This window comes from Pituophis catenifer, unplaced genomic scaffold (assembly GCF_029215685.1).
Source record: "Pituophis catenifer annectens isolate HBS135680 unplaced genomic scaffold, rPitCat1.0.hap2 SCAF_8, whole genome shotgun sequence".
In the NCBI taxonomy this organism is placed as follows: Eukaryota; Metazoa; Chordata; class Lepidosauria; order Squamata; family Colubridae; genus Pituophis; species Pituophis catenifer.
This window is the reverse complement of record NW_027256888.1, coordinates 2,787,992-2,812,525: the sequence shown is the minus strand read 5'-3', so window position 1 is coordinate 2,812,525 and position 24,534 is coordinate 2,787,992. Positions and strand designations below refer to the sequence as shown.

The window sequence follows — 24,534 nt, the reverse complement described above, 5'->3', positions numbered from 1 at the left end:
TGTCTCTCACCCTGTCTCTTTTTCTCTCCTCTCTGTCTGTCTCTCACTTTCTCTTCTTTCTGTCTCTCTCTCTCTGTCTCTCTCTCTTTTCTCTTTGTCTCTCTGTGTTTCTCTGTCTCTCTCTGTGTCTTTCTGTTTGTCTCTCTTTCTCTCCTCTCTCTGTCTCAGTCTCGGTCTCCTGTCTCTCTCCTTTTCTCTCCTGTCTCTGTCTCTCTTTCTCTGTGTGTGTCTCTCTCTCTGTCTCTCTCTCTTTTTCTCTCCTCTCTGTCTCTCTCTCTCTCACACACACACACACTTTCAACTATACCTCCCATTCTTTGTGTAAAGATGTATTTCTGAGGAAATACCTGCCATAAAACTGACTTTCCGGAGCCTTTTATGAGGTTGGCAGATAATAACTGTCAAAAGGAGCAAAGGCTAAGAAACAATGAAAGCCATGTAAATATTGGAGCCTTAAAACCACTGCAGAAGGTTGAAATTTGTGTCACTTTCAATTGAATATGTCAATTATTAACATTAGAAGACGTCCAAATGTCCTTTGTTGAAACGCTGATTTTTACAGTAGGGGAAATAGTTCTACCGATTCTTTAGCTAAACTTTAAGGTCTTCACCTCTGTTGCTATAACCCTAGAGCCAGCTTGGGGTGGCAGTTAAGGCACCTGGCTAGAAACAGGGAGACTGTGAGTTCTAGTCCTCCTTGAGGCACCATGCCCATTGGGTGACCTTGATCCGGCCACTAACTCTTAGCCCTAGGAAAAGAGGCAATGGTAAACTTCTTTTGAGAAATCTTGCAAGAAACGGGCAAATCTTGCCTGGGCAGCCACTAAAAGTCGGGATTGGCTCAAAGACACCTACTATAACTTAGCGTAGAAGTAGGGATCTGTTCCCTCTGTTGGGCATTTGATAAATATTTGTTTTAAGTTGTGTCCGACCCATCGCGACCCCATGGACAACGTTCCTCCAGGCCTTCCTGTCCTCTACCATCCTCTGGAGTCCATTGAAGCTCCCGCCGACTGCTTCAGTGACTCCATCCAGCCACCTCGTTCTCTGTCGTCCCCTTCTTTTTTTGCCCTCCATCCTTCCCAGCATTAGGCTCTTCTCCAGGGAGTCCTTCCTTCTCATCAGGTGGCCAAAGTATTTGAGTTTCCTCTTCAGGATCTGGCCTTCTCAAGAGCAGTCAGGGTTGATCTCCTCTAGGACGGACCGATTGGATCGCCTTGCAGTCCAAGGGACTCGCAGGAGTCTTCTCCAGCACCAGAGTTCAAAGGCCTCCATTCTTTGGCCTTCTCAGCCTTCCTTATGGTCCAACTTTCACAGTCAGACATTGCAACTGGGAAAACCATCACCTTGACTATACGCTCTTTTGTTGGCAGGGTGATGTCTCTGCTTTTTAGAATGCTGTCTAGATTTGCATATTATAGCATTATATTATATATATTGACAAATATAGCTGGTGTAAAAATAAAGAGCTGTATTTGGGGGGGGGGAAACAATCTCTGCCTTGCTCAAAAAATTGTTTGCTGGTTCCAACTGATTTTTCCAGTGAAAGTTTTTTTTTTCCTTTTCCTTTTGAGCATCCTCTTTCCCCCCTCCCTTTAAAAACACGATCAAAAGGTAAGGCAGTCAGACAGACAGGGTGCAGAAATATACTCTCTGACCAGCATAATTAAACAACAGGTGTGTCCATGTGCCCATTCATCAGTAAATCTTGGTAAGTGTGTGCACCAGGCAAAAACAAATTGACCAACCAGATAACAGGGTTTTTTTAAAAAAAGGACACACACGCACACACACACACACACACACACACAGAGGAAAGATCTCTCTGGCTCCCATCATCCACTGGCTCCTCCAGCACTCCCTTCTGCGCTGAGCTCTCTCTGGATAGCTGGTGTGCTCTAAAGCAGGGGTCTCCAAACCTTGGCAACTTTAAGACTTGTGGACTTCAACTCCCAGAATTCCTCAGCCAGAAAAGCTGGCTGAGGAATTCTGGGAGTTGAAGTCCACAAGTCTTAAAAGCTTTTCTGGCTGAGGAATTCTGGGAGTTGAAGTCCACAAGGCTTAAAGCAAAGCTGGCTGAGGAATTCTGGGAGTTGAAGTCCACAAGTCTTAAAGCAGTTGCCAAAGTTGGAGACCGCTGCTCTAAAGGACCACTCTGCTTTGCAGCTCTATTCACAGGACTTGCTTATAGATACCCACTGCTGAAAAGTGGGGCACCTGGGGACTGTCAAGGGAGTCCCCTGGATCCTGGGGGGAGGAGGGCGGTTTCAGCGGGCCTTGCGAGAGGCTGGGAGAGCGGGGTTGTTTTTCAGCCGTTCCAATCGTCTTCGCAGGACTGTTGTGTCCCACGGAAGAAGAGCACCCCAGTGTCTTGATTCTTGGGGTGTTGCTCACCTTGAGGTACCTGATCCCGTTGCTGCAGCAGCAGGTGAAGGACACCAGCCTGAAGGGCAGCTTCGGGGTCATCCAGAAAGAAACCGAGATTTCGCCTTCCTTGGATCAACTCATCCAGGTATCCGTTTGCTCAAGAGCCCCCGTGGCTCGTGGTTCAGAATGCGGTATTGCAGGACCCAGATTGTTGGGGGCAATAGGCTTAGTCTGTAAACTGCTTAGAGTGGCTGTAAAGCCCTGTGAAGCGGCATATAAGTCTAAGGGCTATTGCTATTGCCCGTCTTTCCTTCCTTCCTTCCTTCCTTTTCATTTCCTCCCTTTTCATTTCTTTCCTTCCTTTTCATTTCCTGCTTTCCTGTTCATTTCCTTGCTTTTCATTTCCTTGCTTTTCATTTCCTTCCTTTTCATTTCTTTCCTTCCATTTTGTTTCTTTCCTTCCTTCCCTCCCTCTTCCTTCCTTTTCATTTTCTTCCTTCCTTTTCATTTCCTTCCTCCCATCCTTCTTGTTTCTTTCCTTCCTTCCCTCCCTCTTCCTTCCTTTTCATTTTCTTCCTTTTCATTTCTTTCCTTTTCATTTCCTGCCTTCCTGTTCATTTCCTTGCTTTTCATTTCCTTCCTTTTCATTTCCTTCCTTTTTGTTTCTTTTCTTCCCTCCCTCCCTCTCTCTTCCTTCCTTTTCATTTTCTTCCTTCCATTTCATTTCCTTCCTTTTAATTTCCTTCCTTTTATCCTTTTTGTTTCTTTCCTTCCTTCCCTCCCTCTTCCTTTCTTTTCATTTCTTTCCTTTTCATTTCCTGCCTTCCTGTTCATTTCCTTGCTTTTCATTTCCTTCCTTTTTCTTTTCTTCCTTCCCTCCTTCTCTCTTCCTTCCTTTTCATTTTCTTCCTTCCTTTTCATTTCCTTCCTTCCTTTTCATTTCCTTCCTTTTCATTTCCTTCCTTCCAATTAGAATACAGTATTGCAAGCTAATTCTGCCCATAGCCAACAGTTCAGTCCTGACCATCTCAAGGTTGACTCAGCCTTCCGTCCTTCCTTCCGAGGTCGGAAAAACGAGGACCCAGATTGTTGGGGGCAAGAGGCTGACTCTGTAAACCGCTTAGAGAAGGCTGTAAAGCCCTATGAAGCAGTATATACCCTGTTTCCCCGAAAATAAGACATCCCCTGATAATAAGCCCAATCAGGCTTTTGAGCGCATGCGCTAAAATAAGCCTCGCCCCGAAAATAAGCCCTCCCTGAAAATATTTAAACACAGAGCTGAAAATCTGGTAAGACAGCAAGAGGAGCCCCATCTTGCTCCACGCACCCCAAAATAATAAGACTCCCCCCCCCCCCGAAAATAAGGCCAAGCGCTTATTTCGGGGTTCAAAACAATATAAGACAGGGTCTTATTTTCAGGGAAACACGGTAATTCTAATTACTATTACGCATTCTCTCGCAGTGCTGCTGCAGGTGGGGTTCATCCCCCCCAAAATATAGGGAAATATTTCCAATGCACGTCATGGAGGGGTGCAAAAGTGGGAATCTCAGCTGTGCTCCTCCCCCTTCCAGGTGTACGAACTGAGTCTCCATTACACTCAGCACCGGGATCACAACGTCGTCACCGGGTCCCTGGAACTGTTGCAGCAGCTCCTCCGGACGCCTCCCCCCAACCTCCTCTTGGCCCTCACGATGCGCGGGGGGCTTTTGCAAGCGGGGGCAGCCGAAGATGAGATTGCCGGCCGCAGCCGCAGCAATAGCATTGTGGAACTGATCGGTAAGCGATCCTACAGGTTGGAAATGACGGGAGACCGTAAGAAATACACATTAAAACTTTTCCCTGAAGAATTCCACCACAGAAAGAATAAATAAATAAATAAATAAATAAATAAATAAATTTATTTCTATACCGCCTTTCTCCCGAAGGACTCAGGGCGGTGTACCGCCAATTTAAAAACAAGCAAACACTTTAAACACTTAAAAGTCGGTTACCCAAAGATTTAAAATGGCTTTGTGGATTCTTCTGGTGTTGTTTAGGGTTTACGCTCAGGATGAGGTGAGGGGTCTCTTATGTTTCCTTATTTCTCTGCCTGCTAAAATTGCATCAAATTGGAATAAATTGAAGATCGGTCTTTATTTCCCTAACTGACGGTATCTTACAAAATGTCTTTTTTCTCTTCTCCTTTTGGATTATTGAAAAAAAAAAAGGAATTGATTTATGCTCGACGGGAGACAAAGCCACTGATTTTCCAAAATAGTTGCCGAAAACAATTCCTTAAAAAACACTGACCTCAAATTCACTGTTGCTGCGTTTCTCAGAGATTGTTATGATTCCTTTTTAATATTTAGTTTTTACCTGTTCCTTGATTTCTTTCTGTAATTTGCAGCTGGAGGGGGGTCTTCCTGCAGCCCTGTTTTTTCCAGAAAACAAAAAGGTGATTATATCTAATGAAATCTTTGTCTGGTCTTCTATATTTTCTCGCTTTTTTCATTTCTTTTGACTTGGAAAACTTAATTTGGTTGGTTCTTGGTCCTTCGTTCTTTTTTTCTTTTTTTCCCCTTTCACCATATATCTATCGTTGCTGATCTTTAAAAGAATCATAGCTTATTGTTTCATTCCTTGCTTTTTGCTGTTGCTAAAATTATAGAAGGTATCATAATGAACTCCTGGAGAAAAATATCTACCGATGTGGTTGCAAATAATCAGAAGTGACTTGAAGGCACGTAAACAACAATAATGAATTGATTTGGTTAGAATACTCCTTTCGATGCAATGCTTTGTTTAGACAAAGTACGTTATTTATTTTCCTACAAAAAAAAAGAAAAAAAGCCTGCTTTTAAATTAATTGTATTTCCTCTGATTTGAATTTCTGTGGCATTTCCCTAGTGCATTGCTATATCGTTTTAAACTAAATTATAAATAGGTAGGTAGAGAGAGAGAGCGAAAGATGGAGATGGAGATGGAAATGGAGATGGTGATCCAGGTAGCCCTCAATTTATGACCACAATTGAGCCCAACGTTTTGTTGCTAAGTATCGCAGGCTAACTCTGCCGACTGCCAGGAGTTCGATCCTGACCGACTCAAGTTTGGCTCAGCCTTCCGTCTAAGTGTTATTTCCCTTCCTTCCTTCCTCCCTCCCTCCCTCCCTCCCTCCCTCCCTTCCTCTCCCCTCCTTCCTCCCTCTCTCCCTCCTCTCCTTCCTCCCTCCCTTCCTTCTTCCCTCCCTCCCCTCTCCCTTCCTTGCTCCCTCCCCCTCTCCTTCCCTCCCTCCTCTCCTTCCTCTCACCCTCCCTTCCTTCCTTCCTCCCTCCCTTCCTCCCCCTCCTTCCTTCCTTCCTCCCTCCTTCCCTCCCTCCTTCCCCCTCTCCCTTCCTCCCTCCCTCCCCCTCTCCTTCCCTCCCCCCTCTCCTTCCTTCCTTCCTCCCCAGTGGTTAGAGTGCAGTATTGCAGGCTAACTCTGCCGACTGCCAGGAGTTCGATCCTGACCGACTCAAGTTTGGCTCAGCCTTCCGTCTAAGTGTTATTTCCCTTCCTTCCTTCCTTCCTTCCTTCCTCCCTCCCTCCCTCTCTCCCTCTCTCCTTTCCTTCCTTCCTCCCTCACTCCCTCCCCCTCCTTCCTCCCTCTCTCCTTCCTCCCTCCCTCCTTTCCCCTCTTCTTCCTTCCTTCCTCCCTCCCTCCCTTCTTCCCTCCCTCCCCCTCTTCCTTCCTTCCTCCCTCCCCCTCTCCTTCCCTCCCTCCTCTCCTTCCTCTCACCCTCCCTTCCTCCCTCCCTCCCTCCCCGCCTTCCTCCCTCCTTCCTTCCTCCCTCCCCCTCCTTCCTCCCTCCCTCCTTCCCCCTCTCCCTTCCTCCCTCTCTCCCCCTCTCCTTCCCTCCCCCCTCTCCTTCCTTCCTTCCTTCCTTCCCAGTGGTTAGAGTGCAGTATTGCAAGCTGACTCTGCCCACTGCCAGGAGTTCAATCCTGACCAGCTCAAGGTTGACTCAGCCTTCCGTCCTTCCTTCCGAGGTCGGTAAAATGAGGACTCAGATTGTTGGGGGCAAGAGGCTGACTCTGTAAACCGCTTAGAGAGGGCCATAAAGCACTGCGAAGCGGGATATAAGTCTAAGGGCGATGGCTACTGTCCAGTGGTGAGTCGGCTATGGCGAGTTGTCCCTTGGTCACGTTTGGCCGTGGCGAATTGATTGCGCCGAGGTGTCCGATTCCGCTTTGCCATGCTGACCGTCTGCTCCTTGGCATTCCATTCCTGATGCAAAGTCCTCTTTAGTGTCAAAAATACCCAAATCTGTTTTGTTCATTCGAGGTTCCCTTCACGTTGAAATGCGCCCGGTTCATTGTTTTAACCTCGCACAATCGAGAGCGTTCTCTTTATTTTTCGAAGGGCCTCTTCAAGAAGCAGTGATTTTGAAAAGTAGTTTGAAGAGCACTCTTGCTTTGTGAGCTGTGCCGTCACTTTTCTTGAGTTATGCCTACTTGTGCAGCCTCTTCATTTATACCCATAAATTGGACTTGTCCTTTTAACCCCCCTTATTATCCTTAAGTCACGCGAGGGCTGATCCGAGAAAGTCACAGTGTGGGCAGCCCCTTTCTCTACGAAATGGCCCCCCTGCCCTTTATTTAAAAACCATTTCAACCAGTGCCTATCACCTCCTGCAAAATGGGGCCAATGGGTACATTCCAGATTTTCAGCCCAAACTTTAAAAACAGGGTTAATGATTAGAAGCGGTCTTAAATCTGGCTGGATAATTTGAGTCCTCCATACCTTCTCAAGAAGGACGGTGGGAACTGGGTAGAGCCGTGATGGAGAACCTATGTGGCACGCAAAGCCATCTCTCTGGGCATGTGAGCTGTCGCCTGTTGCTCTTCTGGGTTTCCATCATGCCGGCCAGCTGATTTTCACAGGCGCAGAAGCGGGTGAAATCCAGCAGGTTCTGACAGGTTCTGGAGAACCGGTAGCGGAAATTTTGAGCAGTTTGGAGGACTGGCAAATACCACCTCTGGCTGGCCCCAGAGTGGGGAGGGAATGAGGATTTTGCAATATTCTTCCCCTGGAGTGGGGAGGGAATGAGGATTTTGCAGTCTCCTTCCACTGGAGTGACGAGGGAATGGGTATTGTGCAGTCTCCTTCCCCTGGAGTGGGGTGAGAATGAGGATTTTGCAGTATCCTTTCCCCCAGGAGTGTGATGGGAATGGGGATTTTGCAGTATCCTTCCCCTGGAGTGGGGAGGGAATGGAGATTTTGCATTATCCTTCCCCTGCCACGCCCACCAAGCCACACCACGCCCACCAAGCCACACCACGCCCACCAAGCCACGCCCATAGAACCGGTAGTAGAAAAAAATTGGATTTCACCACTGTGCAGGAGTGCCGGAAACCAAAAAAGCTGCCGCCCGGGGCACATGTATGAACACCGGCCAGCCAGTCTTCCGGTTTCTGGTGCGCATGTGTGCACGAAGACCGGCTGGGCATTGTGCATGTGCACGCCGGAAACCAGAAGATCATCTTCCCGGCGCGCACATGCGCCCTGGGCGGCAGCTCTTCCGGTTTCCGGCACGCACGCGCGCACTCCCGTTTCAGCACTCGTTGCCGAAAAGGTTCGCCAACACTGGGGTAGAGGATCCGATCAATTTCTTTGTGCTCCCAGAGGAAATGGCAGGCAAGAAAGTATAACCAGAAAGTTGTAAAATATTATATAATGTTGTTATTTATGTTTTGTATTTTACCGTTTGGTGTATGTGTATATTCTCTCTCTCTCTTTTTTTTTTTCCTTTTTCCTTTTTTGTCTTTTTCTATTATGTTTTTGGTTTTAAAAATGTAAAATATTGCTATATGATTGTGGGTAAATATTTATAGGAATATTGTATGGTAGTTGGGAATTCTTTCTTCTGGACACGCCTTCTATTCTGATGATTTTGCCTTAATGGAGGTTTGTGCTATTGTGAAAGCTGATGTTCTAAACTCTATATGTATTATGTTACTCTCTGCAATCCTATCTATATTGCTATATTTTTTTCTTTTGTATTTTAAAAATAATTTTCAATAATTTTTTTTAAAAAAATGTAAAATATTCAATAAAAACTATTTTTTTTTAAAAAAAAAGAAAGTATAACCAAAAAAAAAAAAAAAAGGAACAACTTTGCAAAAAAGACAATTGCATTATTGGCACGGAGCATCTGATAAGTTGCCGGGAATATTTATTTATTTATTTATTTATTGTTAAATTTCTTGCCTTGATTTGTCAGCCAAAGTACTTTCAGGAGAGGAGACCCTGGAAGAGGATTCCGAAGCCAGGTCTCAAGCCAGCCAGGTGGGCTTTGCAGGTAGGTTGCTTGGCTTCTCGGTTCCGGTGAGAGTGAATGACCGAAATCTATTCCGTTGTCGTTTTGTCTTGTCTCGTGAATGTACTGCCTTCTTTAAAAAAAAAAGGGGGGGGGGAAAGGTTGCGTAATAAAATCTTTTGAGTTGAGCAACGTAACATGAATCTCTCACTTGCAGAATTATAGAAAACTACATCGGGCTTCACCGGCCTTCCATGATGTGTTTTCATATGGAAAAGCTGTTTAGCCATATCTATATCTATCCTATCTATCTATCATCTCTCTCTCTCTCCCCCCCCTCTCTCCATCTCTCTCTCTCTCTCCTCTCTCTCTCTCCATCTCTATCGAATCTCTATATCTATCCTATAGTCTATCTATCTAATTATCTATCTCGTATTTATTTTTATTTCTCTGGTATTTATTTCTATCTCTCTATATATATCTATCCTATCTATCTATCTATCTATCTATCTATCTATCTATCTATCTAATCTATCTATCTATGTCTATATAATTATCTATCTCTGATATTTATTTCTCTCTCTCTCTCTCTCCATCTCTATATCTATCTATCTATCTATAGTCTATCTAATCGTCTATCTCTGGTATTTATTTCCACCCCCCCCCTCCATCTCTATCTCTATCTCTATAGTCTGTCTATCTAATTATCTATCTGGTATTTATTTCTATCTCTATCTCCATCTCTATATCTCTATAGTCTATCTAATTATCTCTGGTATTTATTTCTCTCTCTCTCTCTTTCTCTCTCTCTCTCTCTCTCTCTCCATCTCTATATCTCTATATCTCTGTCTGTCTATCTAATTATCTGGTATTTCTATCTATATCTATCATCTATATCATTCATCTATATGTGTGTGTGTGTGTGTGTCTTCTTAAGTTTTCGCGGGTGTGTATATGCAAAAAATTAAAATCTCGGGTGTTTTCCCGCGTCATGTTCAATAAGTTAGTTAAAATGTTTAAAATTCTGGTTAAAATCCTAGCTTAAAATCTTCCAAAAATCCTTACAGAGCACTCTTCAAGGTCCTTTAAAACCTTAGCTAAAATCCTACCAGTACCTTAAAAGTTTTTCTTTCTAGCAATGTTTCGACAGGCTCAACGTTTCGACAGGCTTGTGAGCCTGTCAAAACGTTGCTAAAAAGAAAAACTTTTAAGGTACTGGTAGGATTTTAGCTAAGGTTTTAAAGGACCTTGCAGAGTGCTCTGTAAGGATTTTTGGAAGATATTAAGCTAGGATTTTAACCAGAATTTTAAACATTTTAACTAACACACACACACACACACACACACACACACACACACACACAACACATATAATTATATCTATATTATCTATCTATCTATCTATCTATCTATCTATCTAGATGAGACATTGGGAGCAAAGTTGCTGCCCATAAGGGGGCTCATACCAGTTCTCTGGCTGTGTTGTCTTCGTGCCACGCCCTGGGTCATCACACCCTCCTGAATTATTCAATAAGCTTTCCAATTTTATTTTAGTTTTTTTGTTTCCAGTTCTGCTAGTTTCTGGTTTTTTCCTTGTGTTCTTTTTTTTAAAAAAATTGGCTTTTCTTTATCCCAAGTGCTTCCAGTAAGGGATCTTTTGTGGAAAGAGAAGCTAGAAAATTCCATAAACAGCACCCACCATAATTGCAGAAACGACAATCTTATTTCATTTACGGCTTTCTGGAACCTTCACGCCGTTCCTTTCTCCTTTTAGGGTCTGGGAAAAGCGAGCTGAACAGTGAATTAACTTCCACGCCGGGCGTCTCGCCCGCGGCCAGCTCGGCCTCCGACCCTCCGGGTTGCGACATCATAACGGAGCAACCCCGTTCTCAGCACGTCTTGCAATCCGAATCGGAGATCTCTGCTTGCGATTTGACGGGCGCGACCCCGAAAGCCGATACGGACGACGACATGCTGAGCAGGAGCTCCAGCCAGATTAGCGCCATCCAGTCCGAAGTGAACGACGGCACCTCGTCGCCCATCAGCGACAGCTCTCAGACCACCACCGAAGGGCCGGACTCGGCAGTGACCCCCGTCCGATTTCTCTGAAATGGTAAGGAGTGGTTCCTAAGGGTTGTTAAATCCTTATGGTTAAATCCATAGGGCTTCCAGGTAGTCCTCAACGTACCACCACAATGGAAAGCCAGCATTTCTGTTGTGAAGCGAAACGTTCATTAAGCGAGCTTTGCCCCGTTTTGCAACTTTTCTCGCCACGTTTGTTAAGCGAGTCGCTGCCGTTGTTAAATTAGCAACCCGGTGGTTAAGCGAATCTGGTTTTCCCCACTGACTTTTGTCGGTTAGAAGGTCGCAAAAGGGGATCCCGGGAGACTGCAACCGTCATAAGTGTGAGTCAGTTGACAAGCATCCGAAGGTAAATCACCTGACCATGGGGATCCTACAAAAGATCATAAGTGTGGGAAATGGTCATAAGTCATTGTTTTCAGTAACTTCGAAGGGTCAATAGACTTAGAACTTAGACTTAGGATAACTTTATTGTGACTCAACAAACGGTTGCAAGTCAAGAATTACCTGTATTTTTCTCTACACTCCACTCTTTTTAATACCAGCAGGTTTGATGAATTCTGGATAAGCCAACTTTGGCTGGTCCTCTTAAGGACATTCACAAGGTTGCAGGCTTGACTGAGAATTTTTTTTGGGGGTGGGAAGGAAGGATGACATGCAAAGAACACGGAAGTAACTCTGACGTTGCCCTAACTCAGCGTCTTCCCAGTGCTTTGATTAAATTAAATGAATATATATATATAAAGAGATACAATTTCGGTAAAGTTCACGGTTTTTTATTTACGTTTCCATCTAAAACCAGCTTTGCAGCTTTTAAGACCGGTGGACTTCAACTCCCCGAATTCCTGAGCCAACCAGGCACTCTAGGAGTTAAAAAGCACACAAGTCTTAAAAGTTGTCGGGTTTACTGGGGGGCCCTGATCTGAACTGCTTTGAGAGTTTATTCCGTACACCATTTAGATTCTCGAAGGCGGAGAGAACCAATACTCTGGAATGCAGATTGGGCAGCTGCAGGAGGAAGAAGACGAAACGGCCAACGTTCTACATGACGAGACTTTGGATCCGTTCCGAAATTCCTGCCTCGGTACGTTGACACTTTGTGGAAGCAAATACAGATACCGTATTTTTCGGAGTATAAGACGCACCTTTCCCCCCCCCCCCACTAAAAGAGGGTGAAAATTTAGGTGCGTCTTATACACCGAATGTAGCCCCGCCCACCCATTGGCCCCCATCCTTTGGCCTCTGCCTCCCAGCAGTTTAACCTCCTTGCAGCAAGCAGCAAGAAGAAACAGTCCGTTTCAGCTTCAGCACAGACTAATTAGCACAAGTGGATTGGATCGGCCTCCTGACTCTCAGCTGTTTTGCGCAGGGCTCTGCTGCTTGCTGCAAAGAGATAAATTGCTGGGAGCAGATTTTTTTTTTCTTCCTTGTGCTAATCAAGCTATTCTGAAAACAAAACTGAAAGTAAAGCAGGCTGTTCGCTGTTTGCTGCAAGGAGGCAAAATTGCTGGGAGGCAGAGGCAGATTTCTTTTTCTTCTTTTCCTTACCAAACAAGGTAGGTGCGTCTTATAGTCCGAAAAATACGGTAATCCTCAACTTATGACCCCAACTGAGCCCCAAATTTCTGTTGTTCAGTGAGGCATTTCTCAAGTGAGTTCTGTCCCATTTTACGATCTCTCTTGCCACACTTGTTAATTGAATGACTGCGGTTGATAAGTTAGTAACCCACTTGTTGTTATTGTTACTATATTATAGCATAGCATTGCATTGCATTGCATTGCATTGCATTGCATTGCATTGCATTGCATTGCATTGCATTGCATTACATTATATTTATATTTATTATCTTATCTTATATTTATCTTATCTTATATTATTATATTATATTTATTATATTATTATATTATATTATATTATATTATATTATATTATATTATATTATATTATATTATATTATATTATATTATATTATATTATATTATATTATATTATATTATATTATATTATACCGTGTTTCCTGAAAATAAGACCCTGTCTTATATTTTTTTGAACCCTGAAATAAGCGCTTGGCCTTATTGCCATGCGCTCAAAAGCCCGATTGGGCTTATTATCAGGGGATGTCTTATTTTGGGGGAAACAGGGTATTATATTATTATATTATATTATATTATATTATATTATATTATATTATATTATATTATATTATATTATATTATTATATTATATTATATTATATTATATTATATTATATTATATTATATTATATTATAATATTATATTATGTTATGTTATGTTATATTATATTTTATATATTATATTATATATTATTAATTGTTATGATATGTTATAACATTATAATATATATTATTATATAATTATAATTATTTGTTATTTATTTGTTATTATTATTATTTTAAAGAGCTTCAGCGATCTCATTTAGCGAAAACTGTGAGCCACAGGAGGGAGCCTTCCAACGGCAGCATGGAGAAGTTTGGGCCTAAGGAAGAAACTGAACTGGCTGACCATGGAATTAAGGTCAGTCTGAGCGGGGAAGGCAAGAGGGCCTGGGGTTATTCCTGTGCCCCCCAGTTGGCCAGAAGGGAGACCCTCTTATGGGGAAGAGAGAGGCTCTGACTCACAACTCCAAAATTTTCAGGGTTGGGAGACCAACAGTCTCAGCTAAGCATCTTCTCTAGCAGGGGTGGATAATTACAGTAACAAGTCCTCAATTTACAACCACAACCGAGCCCTAACGTTTACGTTGTTAAGCGAACTGCTAGGTTGGCAGAAGCTGGGATAAGTAACAGGAGCTCACCCCGTTACACAGCACTAGGGATTCGAACCGCCGAACTGCTGACCTTTCGATTGACAAGCTCAGCGTCTTTAGCCACTGAGCCACGGTGTCCCTTTCCGGGGGGGCGGGGGGGGGGGGAACAACAGTCTCTTTTAAAATAAAAGCAACACAGTTGTATTGCATGCCTGACATAACCATATTTATTTATTTGTTTTTATTTATTAATTAATTTATTTTAATTTTATTTTAATTTCCGATCGACTTCACACAGGCCGGATGTGGCCCTGGGAGCCTAAAACGCCTGGGTCTATTTTGAGGGAATATAGTGATGCTTTGGCCCTCTGGACGTCTAACACCAACCCTCTTTGGAAGATTGGTGTCTTTTAATCTCCAATAAAATATAATTGGATTTTGATTTTGATTTTTTTTTCTGCCGACAGCTCTCCAGAATGAAAGGTGATATCGGGGGATATAAGGACGGAAGTGCTGCGCCATTAGTCCACTGCGTTCGCCTCCTGTCGGCCTCTTTTCTGCTCACCGGAGAGAAGGGGGGTGAGTCGAGACACGGGGGGGGGGTCCCCGCAGAGGAAGACTAAAACCTCTCAATACCTTTCCACCCAGGCCAATTGAGAATTTAAGAGGAACAAAAGAGTTTGAAAATAGGCCGATGCTAAATTAGAACACTCAGGGGTTGCGTTCGGTTTAGAGCAGCGTCCCCAACCTTTCCGGGGAGGTGGAGGGGGGCAGGGGATGGTTCTGGCTGAGCGGTAGGCGCAAGCGTGAACGTGTGGCCACCATTCACACACAGGGAACTACGCACGGGAGTGCCCACCACATGTGTAAGTGCAGGGAAGCGTGCATGCGAGCTTGCCGATTGCTTACACGGCCTAGTTCCAAATGGGCCGAGGTGTTGTGACCTAAGGCCCAAGTAGTTATTACCAGACACAATCAGTCCTAAACAAACGTATTTTATTAGAACAGCTGAGAATTACTTCATTCACAGCTTAGTCCAAAACAAATCCTTCATAAACAGTCCTTCGGCCTTATCACCAACCTTTGTCTTCTTTGGCACCCTGCCAAAGGCTTGTCTTGGCAAAAGCCCACCAGAGGCTGACAAGAAACAAATGTAGCAACGTTGCTTTCCTACAAAGATCCCAAGAGCCGTTGCTGCTCTTTTAAGCCTTCTGGGAGGGGCCAAACATCTCCAAGCCTTACTCCAGAGTCGTCCTTTTTGCTTTAGCTGCTCTTGCCTTCTGGCAGCTCTTCTCATGCGTGCACTAGGAACAGGCTCCTCCTGTTCTTCTGCCTCTCTGCTATCCGCCTCTGGAGGCTCTGGAGTCTGCGCATTGCTCCCAGATGGCCCTGGCCCCATCTCTGCCTCCGACGCAGAGCCCTTGTCCAGGCCTTCCCCAGACTCCAGGACTGGCCTATGTTCCTCCCCAGCTTCCTCATTGTCCGACTCTGCTGCCAGCTCTGCAGGACCACAACACAAGGCCCGGTAACAGGCCACTCTTAAGGCCGGGAGTTAGGGACCCCTGGCTTACAGTACATCTCTGTAGAGCAGGGGGGCCCATGCAAGGCCCGCGGGCCGGATCCAACCTGCGGGGTGCCAGCAAAGGACCGGCCCATGGTGCCTCTGCCATTGAAAATGGAGCTTGGGGAGGTGGTGCGTGGTCCGCCCAGGTTCCATGTTTGGTTCGCGGTGTCCCTGAGCTCCGTTTTTGCTGGCAGAAGGCTGCAGGAGGTCTTTTTCCCTGCTGTTGTAACTCTGAACGGTCGCTAAATGGGCTGTCGTAAGTCGAGGACTGCCTGTACTGACCCAGCCACCTGTATTTCCTGTTCCTCTCTTCTAGCTCTGGTGCCGGATAAAGACGTCAGGGTCAGCGTGAAAGCTTTGGCCATCAGTTGCGTGGGGGCAGCCGTGGCCCTTTACCCGGAAGCTTTCTTCAGCAAACTGTACAAAATGCCCGCTGAAAGTAACAAAGAAGAAAGAGGTAGGTGTCATGTGGATTCTTTAAAAAAAAACACACCAGCCTTTATTTTTACCTTGGTTTAAAACCCTGCTCCGCAAACACGACAAACCCTCTGAAGTGACCTCAAAGATTCCTTTATTAGGAGCGCTGGCAGTCCCAGCAAAAAGTTTCTCTCTCAAGTCCATCCGTCTGTCCGGAAGATGAATAGTTGTCCGCCATATCTATTCATCTCCGCCCCCTGCCTTTTATCCCCAGAGCTAGGGTGGGGCTTCACTAACAGCAGTGGCTCTTCCATCCCAAGGACCGGCCCATAGATTTCCATTGCTCTCCTCTCCTCTGCCTTCTGTGCATCGATGCGTCAGGCACTGGACCCAGCTGTTCTGTCCTTCCAAAGTCAGTAAAATGAGGACCCAGATTGTTGGGGTCTAGAGGCTGACTCTCTAAACTCTTAGAGAGGGCTGGAAAGCACTGTGAAGTGGGATCTTCCTTCCTTCCTTCCTTCCTTCCTTCCTTCCTTCCTTCCTTCCTTCCTTCCTTCCCTTCCTTCCCTTCCTGCTTGGGTGGATGGGAGTTGGACTAGATGATCCTCTGAGGTCCCTTCTGACTGTTAATCTATAATCTGATTTCTGTTCTGACCTATTAGGCTTCCTTCAAAAGCATGAAGCAGAGTCTTGGTCCCGGCAAAACCCCTTTTATTTGCACGACTGTGAATTCCTTTCATTCACAGTCAGCAAGGCTCGGCAAGCAGTCTTTCAGAGGAATATTTATCAACACAGACCTTATCTCGCTTGGAAAGCTGCCAGATAACTAGGTTCCAAACACAGTGCAAGGCAAAACTTGGCACAGAGTCTCTCAGAGTCACGGAACGAACGAATTGTTTCCTGCAAAAGCCCACTTCCCCGTTCGCTCCTCTTTTGTTTCCTATGGGAGGGGCCAATCACCTCCAAGGTGTGGCTTTACTCCTGAGTGGACCCTGCTTTCTCAGTTGTTTTTGACTTCGGGCAGCTCTGTGCAGGCGCACACTGGGAACAGGCTCCAGTTGTTCCTCTGCTTCACTGCTGTCTAGCTCCCTCTCTGCCTGCAACGCAGAGCCCTCATCCGAGGTTTCCCCAGCCCCCAGGACTGGCCCAAGTTCCTCCCCAATCTCCTCACTGTCCGACTCTGCCGCCATCTCCGCTGCCCGCCGGCGGGGGCCACAACAAGTTAATAACTTACTTCCGTGTGCGGATTTTTCTTTCTTGATTCCTGTTTTATTTCTCCAGAAGAGCAGTCCGTGAAGGACATTGTGAATTATATCGACCACGGAGACCCCCAGATCAGAGGGACAACCGCCATTTTGTGCGGAACCATTATTTATTCCATCCTCGTCCAGTCTTGCTTCAGTGTGGAGAGTTGGCTGGAAAATATAAAAGCGTCCACAGGTAACGGGGCTGAAGACCTGAATTTTGCACCCGAAAACGTTCCGATGAAGGGTGCATGACCTCTGCTGTCCTTTCCCTCCAGGGACGCTGGTGGAGTGTGTCTCCTTACTACAGAAAAGCCTGAAAGACGAGTCTTCAGTCACATGCAAATTGGCTTGCATAGCTGTGAGGGTAAGGAGATACCTTTAAAACATCACACTTGGCGGTTATTTCTTCCCCGAGGCCCACCAAGTGGGCGCCAGGGCTCTTGTGAGGATCTATGACAACTCACCACGGCCAATGTACAACATCAAAGTAGAGTGGTGCGGTGGCCTAGGGGTGGAGCTCTCACCTCACAATCAGGAGGCTGTGAGTTCGATCCTAGGTAGAGGCCGATTTTTCTCTCTCTGGGCATGATGAGAATTTATCTGCTGAACAAAACTCCGCCTCGGCAACAGGAAGGGCATCCGGCCAGTAAAACACTCTGCTAGCTCCATTCAGTTACCTAGACTCCATCCCCGCAAGGCGTTATGGGGTCGTTGGATGAGGATGAATGTACCACGCCAACTTGCCATGACCAACACACCACGGGCAACTTGCCATGGCCAACTCGCTGCAGGACAACTCGGTGTGGGACGAGAGTTACACTAATACCAAAGAAATAGCGGAGTAGAATCCTTAAAGAAAGGATGCCAAAGGAGGGACAGAATGAAAGGTGAATGGCAAAAATTAAAATAATTATATCAATTAATTTTAAATAATTAAATAAGAGTAGTTAAATTGTCCTTCAACGAGTTGGCCGCGGTGAGTTGGCTGCAGGGAGTTGACCATGGCAAGTTGGCCACAGCAAGCTGGTTGCGGTAAGTTGTCCCATTCTGGTCTTGTGATGACCAGGAACTTTCAGAGAAGCCTTTGATCTTCCTTCCCCCTCTGTAAGGGAACCATTTAAAATAATTTTTTAAAAAATTTGAATGAAAGATTCCTCACTTCCACCTGGGGGAATCTGTTCTTCCTACTCTGCTGCCCCCCCCCCCCTTTTATACGTGAACATTCTGAGTGATCTCTCTAGGAAAAGTCACTCAGTTGTCTCCGTCATAGGTTGACCTACTAAGTTCATTAAAACTGCTCCTCAAGTTTGCACGCTTCAAATTTGGAAGCCAGCACCTGAGTCTATTTCAGCGAGAGAAGCTCTAATCAACAGAATGAACTGAGTTGGAAAGCACCTTGGAGGTCTTCTAGTCCCCTATGTCAGGTTTCGAGGTCGTCTCAAATAAATTGCATTTCAAACAAAGTCTTTGATGAAAAAAAAAACCTCCCATTTATTAAGCACGACATTCTAACTCCGACTCCATCGTAGCCAACACTGACTTCCAGACCCAAAACCCTCCCTTTCCGTTCTCCACTCCTCTGCACTCATTGGCCATCTTCCAAGTCACTCTACCCCTAATCTACTGCTCCAGCTCAAAGGAATTTCCCCCCTCCCATCCCATCTCCTAGGGGATATCATCTCCAGGGAAAATAAGTAGGTGAAAAGTCAAACGTCCCTTTCCAGACGCCTCCGCTTCTCCTTCTTATGTCAGCACTAGAGTAAATGCAGCTTGAAGTGCTGACACCGTAGACTAGAAGACCTCCAAGGTCCCTTCCACCTCTGTTAATTCTAGGGTCCCCAACCCTAGTTGTAGGAGGTTCATCACTGGAGACTTTCAAGACGGGATTGGACTGCCATTTGTCAGAAATGGTGTAGGGTCTCCTCCTTGGGTGGGTGGGGGTTGGACTAGATGACCTACAAGGTCCCTTCCAACTCCGTTAATCTGTAATCTGTAACCAGCCAGACTGTGGCTCACTAGCAGGCCGCTGTCTGTTCGGAACCAGGCCACGCAGGCGGTGGGCGAGCATGTGCACATGTGTTCTGACCTAGGCTTCCCCAAAAAGCACGAAGCAGAATCTTGGTCCCGACAAAACCCCTTTTATTAAACAGTGAATTCCTCTCATTCGCATATCCAGCAAAGTCTTTCAAGGGTGAATTGATAGTCACAGACCTTATCTGGCTTGGACAGCTGCCAGGCCGATATCTTCAAAACTTGGCAAGGAGTCATGATCCAATTAAGCGAACTAATTGTCTCCTGCAAGCTCCACTCCCCTTTCACTCCTCTTTCATTCTCTCTGAGAGGGGCCATTCATCGTCCACCTGTGGCTTTACTCCTGAGTCGACCCTTGTTCCTTAGCTGTTCCCTTCTCCTGGCAGCTCTGCACATGCGCACCCTGGGAACAGGCTCCAGTTGTTCTTTTGCCCCATTGATGTCCGACTCCGAAGGCAGCTGATAACTGGCATCTGGCCCTGGCCTCCTCTCTGCCTCCGACGTAGAGCCCTCATCAGAGCCTTCCCCAGACTCCAGGACTGGCCCATGTTCCTTCCCAACCTCCTCACTGTCTGAATCATCTTCCTGGCATGCACATGCGCACGGGGCACTTGCTGTTCCGGTTTCTGGCATGCGTGGGCGCACGTGCACTCCCGTTTCGTCACTCAGTGCCGAAAAGGTTCGCCAACACTGACCCTATGGCAATGTCATTCTTTTTTTCCTTTTATAGTGACCCAAATGCGTTCAGGATCAAGTCGATTAAATCCTGACGTACCGTATTGCTGAAAGCAATTAAACCTTTCTCTTTTCAGCACTGCATCATGAGCTTATGCGGCAGCAGCCATAGTTCCTTGGGGTTGCAATTACTGGTTGACCTCCTTCTCCTGAGAAACAGCTCCTACTGGCTGGTTAGGACGGAGCTTCTGGAAACGGTGGCTGAAATAGATTTTCGGTAAGCATCCATACGTTACGTCCCCCCCGTCCCACCCACCCCGAAAAATTATATTCTCTTTAACATATAACGTTATGCTTAGAGTGGTGCAGTGGCCTAGAGGTGGAGCTCTCATCTCACAGTCAGGAGGATGTGAGTTCGATCCTAGGTAGAGGCAGATATTTCTCTCTCTGGGCACAATGAGAATATATCTGCTGAACAAAACTCCGCACTGGCAACAGGAAAGGCATCCGGCCAGTAAAACACTCTGCTAGCTCCATTCAGTTGCCGAGACTGCACCCCGCAAGGGATTATGGGGTCGTTAAAAGATGATGATGATCTAACGTTATGCTTAATCGTAACAGTGCCTTTCTCTCCTTTTGCTGCAAAGGTTAATCCAGTTTTTGGAAGAAAGGGACAGCAATCTGCATAGAGGGGATTATCATTACGCTGGGGTGAGTAGCAGGTTGAGGCTGAGCCAGTGTGGGTAGGGTTTGCATGCTTAGTTTCACGGCTGCTCAGGATGACAGAAAATAGTTACATACGCATCCAAAGAGAACTTCTCTGCCATCTTATTCTCCTTCGTATAAAGTTTATCTGAGAGTCGGTGTGGTGGAACGTAGTCTGGATTCCTAGGAGGGAGGGGCTGCGCTCCTGAGGAGCAAGAGACAACTCAGTTCAGATAGTTTACGTGAGAGAAACAGGATGAAGACAGATCCTCCCTGATCGTTTCCAGAATATAGTTAATAGGTAGTCCTCAACTTAACAACCACAATTGAGGCCAACCTTTCTATCGTTAAGCGAGACATCTGTTAAGTGAGCTTTGCCCCATTTTACGACCTTTCTTGCCACAGTTGTTAAGTGAATCACTGCAGTGGATAAGTTAGTAACCCGGTTGTTAAGTGAATCTGGCTTCCCCCCCATTGACTCTGCTTTTCAGAAGGGGATCTCGTGACCCCGGGATGCCGCGACGGTCATAAGTATGAACCAGTTGCCGAGTGTCTGAATTTGGATCACATGACCATGGGGAGGCTGCAATGGTCATAAGCGTGAAAAGTGATCATAAGCCACTTTTTTTCAGGGCCGCTGTGACTTTGAACCGTCACTAAGCAAACTGTTGTAAGTCGAGGACTACCTGTGTACGTTTAATGTTTTAAGTAGTCTGCTTTACTTTGGCAAGATTTCTGCCTGTGGGTGAGGAGGAACAAAGAAAATCGCTTGGAAGAATCTCACAACGTCGTTGTGAAGTGACAGTCGTTCTTGGGGACCCCTGGTTCCGAGACATATGTTGTTATTTTGTTAATATGTTGTTATTTTGAAAATTATAGGTGCGGTCTATAAGCCCCTTAAAAAAATGCTTTTCTTGATCGGCCTCCGCGCTCCTCTTTTCCCCCTGCAGCTGTTAAAACTTCAGGATCGGGTTCTGAAGGAAGTGGTCATTTCTCTCCTGGGCGACGAAGATCCCAGAGTCAGGCGTGTGGCCGCAGCTGCTTTAGTAAGGTATTCGTTCAGTGTAACTTAATTTTTCTTCTCTTGCCCTATTTCGACTCCTTATATTTTGCACAGAAAGATAGCATATGGTGTAAATCTGTCTTAATCGTATTTATGAATTTCTCCCCAAAATCCATACAGTTTTAACTGTTGCATCATAAATTTGCCAATTTGGGCCAAAACTATTTAATTTGATTTTAATTCCACTTTTAAATTTTGTATGTATGTATTTTATTGTTTGGCTGTGCACCGCCCTGAGTCCTTCGGGAGTAGGGCGGTATAGAAATCAAATCAAATAAATAAATAAATAAATAAATTTACACTGTCAAATGCTTTCTGTCCGTCTAGAAAGATCAGCGCCATTTTTTCCCCTGGATTTCATAATTGCATTATATAATTGCATTATATAATAAATTATTATTATAATAAATTATATAATAAATGCATTTCATAATATTCCGCCGTATCTAGGATAAACCTTACATTGTTTTTATTTACAAAAAGCAAAAAAACATATACTGTAATATGTTATCTGATGCATAATTGGAATTACGCTTTGGGAATAATAATTTGTCAACAGGCAGGGGTTTAATACGGAATGCGTATGATGGAAAGACTGCAGATGTATTCCAAAATACATTTATCTCGGAGTTCCCAAAAATAGAAAGTTTATATTCTCATATACGGAAGTATTTGGGGTGTTTCCGTAGCAAAAGCTGAATATTGAATGGTAAGAATGAAAGTGGTTGCTTATCACCATAAAGAAAGGGAAATTAAATGTGTTATAGGTAGCCCTCAATTTATGACCACAATTGAGCCTAAAATTTATGTTGCTAAGTGAGAAATTTTTTAATTTGGCCCCATTTTACGACTGTTCTTGCCACATGTGTTAAGCAAAACACTGCAGTTGTTAAATTACGATGCTGCAATGGTTGTAGGTGTCAAAAATGGTCATAAGTCACTTTTTTCAGTGCCATTGTAAGTTCAAACAGTCACTAAGTGAAATGTTGTAAATCGAGGACTATTTGTATTAATGGCTAAATTAAAGCCATTAGGGATCATAAAGGGATCACCAAAGTGGTTGGCTGCCTCTGCGAAAGGATTTTTTTCGGACGTTGTTATCTTACCCACGGGACACCTGAATGCCAGTAGGCAATCGGGGGAGGCTCCTTTCCTGTCCCTACGCGGTTTATTCGCTCACGGGAATCGAGCCACCGAGCTGCCGACCTCAGCGGAGCGCAGGCTCAGCGGCTTTACCACGTGAGCCCCCGCGGATGCACTATCCCCATTCCACTCCTGCTAGAGATCATCCAGAAGGATGACCAGGGCCATCTCTGACATCTTATGTCCAGGCCTGAAGCCAGATTGTTGTGGCCTGTCGGCCGCCGGCCCCTCCAGCAGCCGAATCAGAGGAGAAGGAGGAGGCATGGGAGTCAAGGTCAGCATCAGGGCAACCTGAGAGCTCCGAGGGGGAAGGGGGAATGGAGCTGGCAGAGAGAGAGAGACGGAGGCGGAGCCTGGGCCGTCCATCAGCCCTCAGATGGAGAGTCAACAGCCCCGAGGTCTGGAGGTGGCTGATGAGGAAGAGGAGGAACAGCTGGGTCCAGTGCCTGATGCACGGAAGGCAGAGGAGAGGAGAGGAGAGCAGTGGAAATCTATGGGCCAGTCCTTGGGACAAAAGAGTCACCACTGCTAGCGAAGCCCCACCCTAGCTCTGGGGAATAAAAGGCAGGGCAGAGACGAATAGGTGCGACAGACAGCTATTCATCTTACGGACAGACGGACTTGAGAGAGAAATTTTTTGCGGGGCTGCTGGCGCTCCTAATAAAGGAATCTTTGAGTTGACTTCAGAGGGTTTGTCGTGTTTGCAGTTGATCTCTGCTTCGTTCAGGGCCTGTGTGTGTGACCACCTGTGCCTGCTCAAGCTTTTGTGTGACCGTTTCCTCCACCACGTTTCCCCCCAAAAGGATGCTTGAACACTGAATGGGACTTGCCCTGAGTGTCCCTCGTTTTCTTGTTTTCTCTTAGTGAAAAAGGCCCTTCTCGTTTCTTCTCTCCCTTGTTTCTCACAGGCTGGTCCCAAAGCTGTTCTATAGTTGCGACGCAGGGCAGACTGATCCGGTCGTAGCTCTGGCCAAGGAGCAAAGCAGCGTCTACTTGAAGCTCCTGATGCACGAAACCCCACCGACTTCCCACTTTGCAGTGAGCACCATCACCAGGTAGAGCTGCATTTAGCAGGGAATAATAAAACGCCTCGTTCCGGGAACATCGTTCGGGAGAGAAGCAACCTAGAACGAAAGAGAAATTTCCTGACAGTTAGAACAATTAACCAGTGGAAGCACTTGCCTTCAGAAGTTTTGGGTGCTCCAACACTGGAAGTTTTTAAGAAGAGATTAGACAACGATTTGTCAAAGTGGTGTAGGGTTTCCTGCCTAAGCAGGGGGTTGGACTAGAAGACCTCCAAGGTCCCTTCCAACCGTGTTATTCTTTCCTTTCCTTTCCTTTCCTTTCCTTTCCTTTCCTTTCCTTTCCTTTCCTTTCCTTTCCTTTCCTTTCCTTTTTCTCCTTTTTCCTTTCCTTTCCTTTCCTTTTCTTTTTCTCCATTTTCCTTTCCTTTTTCCTCTTTCCTCTTTCCTCTTTCCTTTTTTTCCTTTCCTTTCCTTTCCTTTTTCTCCTTTTTCCTTTCCCCTTTTTCCTCTTTCCTCTTTTTCCCTTTTTTTTTCTTTTTCCTTTTCCCTTTTCCCTTTTCCCTTTTTCCTTTCCATTCCATTCGTGAGGAGAACCTGCTATTTTACTCACCTCTTTCTTTTGACTAAGGATAAATCTGCTGTCGGGTAACTTGCATTCTTGTAATGGATGCAAGTTAACAGCTGAATAATACAAAAAAATAGGTTTCCAGCTGCAAACTGAGCGGGGCCTTGGAGTCCTAGTGGACGATCCCTTAAACAGGAGCAGCCATATGCAGCAGCAGCCAAAAAAAAATCTAATACAATCCTCGGTTGTATAAACAGAGGCTCTCCTGGCATGCCCGGAGAGATGGCTCTGTGCGCTACTTCTGGCACACATGCCATAAATTCGCCATCACTGGTATAGATTATCCTGCTTCAGCGGGGGGGTTGGACTAGAAGACCTCTAAGGTCCCTTCCATCTCTATTCTGATTCAATGGATGGAAATTAATCAAGGAGAGAAGCAACATGGAATTAAGGAGGAACTTCCTAACAGTGAGGACAATTAACCAGTGGGACAGAAGTTGCCTTCAGAAGTTGTGGGTGCTCCATCACTGGAGGCTTTTAAGAAGAGACTATCTGAAATAGTACAGGGTCTCCTCCTTAAGTAGGGAGTTAGATTAGAAGGCCTCC

The 24,534-nt window shown here is 45.4% G+C and overlaps 1 protein-coding gene across 1 annotated transcript in view; it reads left to right on the top strand.

The window, feature by feature from the left end:
- Nucleotides 1–24,534, top strand: part of HTT (huntingtin) — a 103,458-nt gene that overhangs the window by 9,547 nt on the left and 69,377 nt on the right. Inside the window, 15 exon segments of the mRNA XM_070948925.1 lie at nt 2,334–2,512; nt 3,940–4,144; nt 8,608–8,685; nt 10,418–10,734; nt 10,736–10,756; nt 11,686–11,809; nt 13,146–13,261; nt 13,961–14,072; nt 15,374–15,514; nt 16,756–16,914; nt 16,997–17,085; nt 19,565–19,704; nt 20,075–20,138; nt 21,083–21,183; nt 23,247–23,393. Of these exon segments, the coding sequence (XP_070805026.1) occupies nt 2,334–2,512; nt 3,940–4,144; nt 8,608–8,685; nt 10,418–10,734; nt 10,736–10,756; nt 11,686–11,809; nt 13,146–13,261; nt 13,961–14,072; nt 15,374–15,514; nt 16,756–16,914; nt 16,997–17,085; nt 19,565–19,704; nt 20,075–20,138; nt 21,083–21,183; nt 23,247–23,393 (1,993 nt within the window).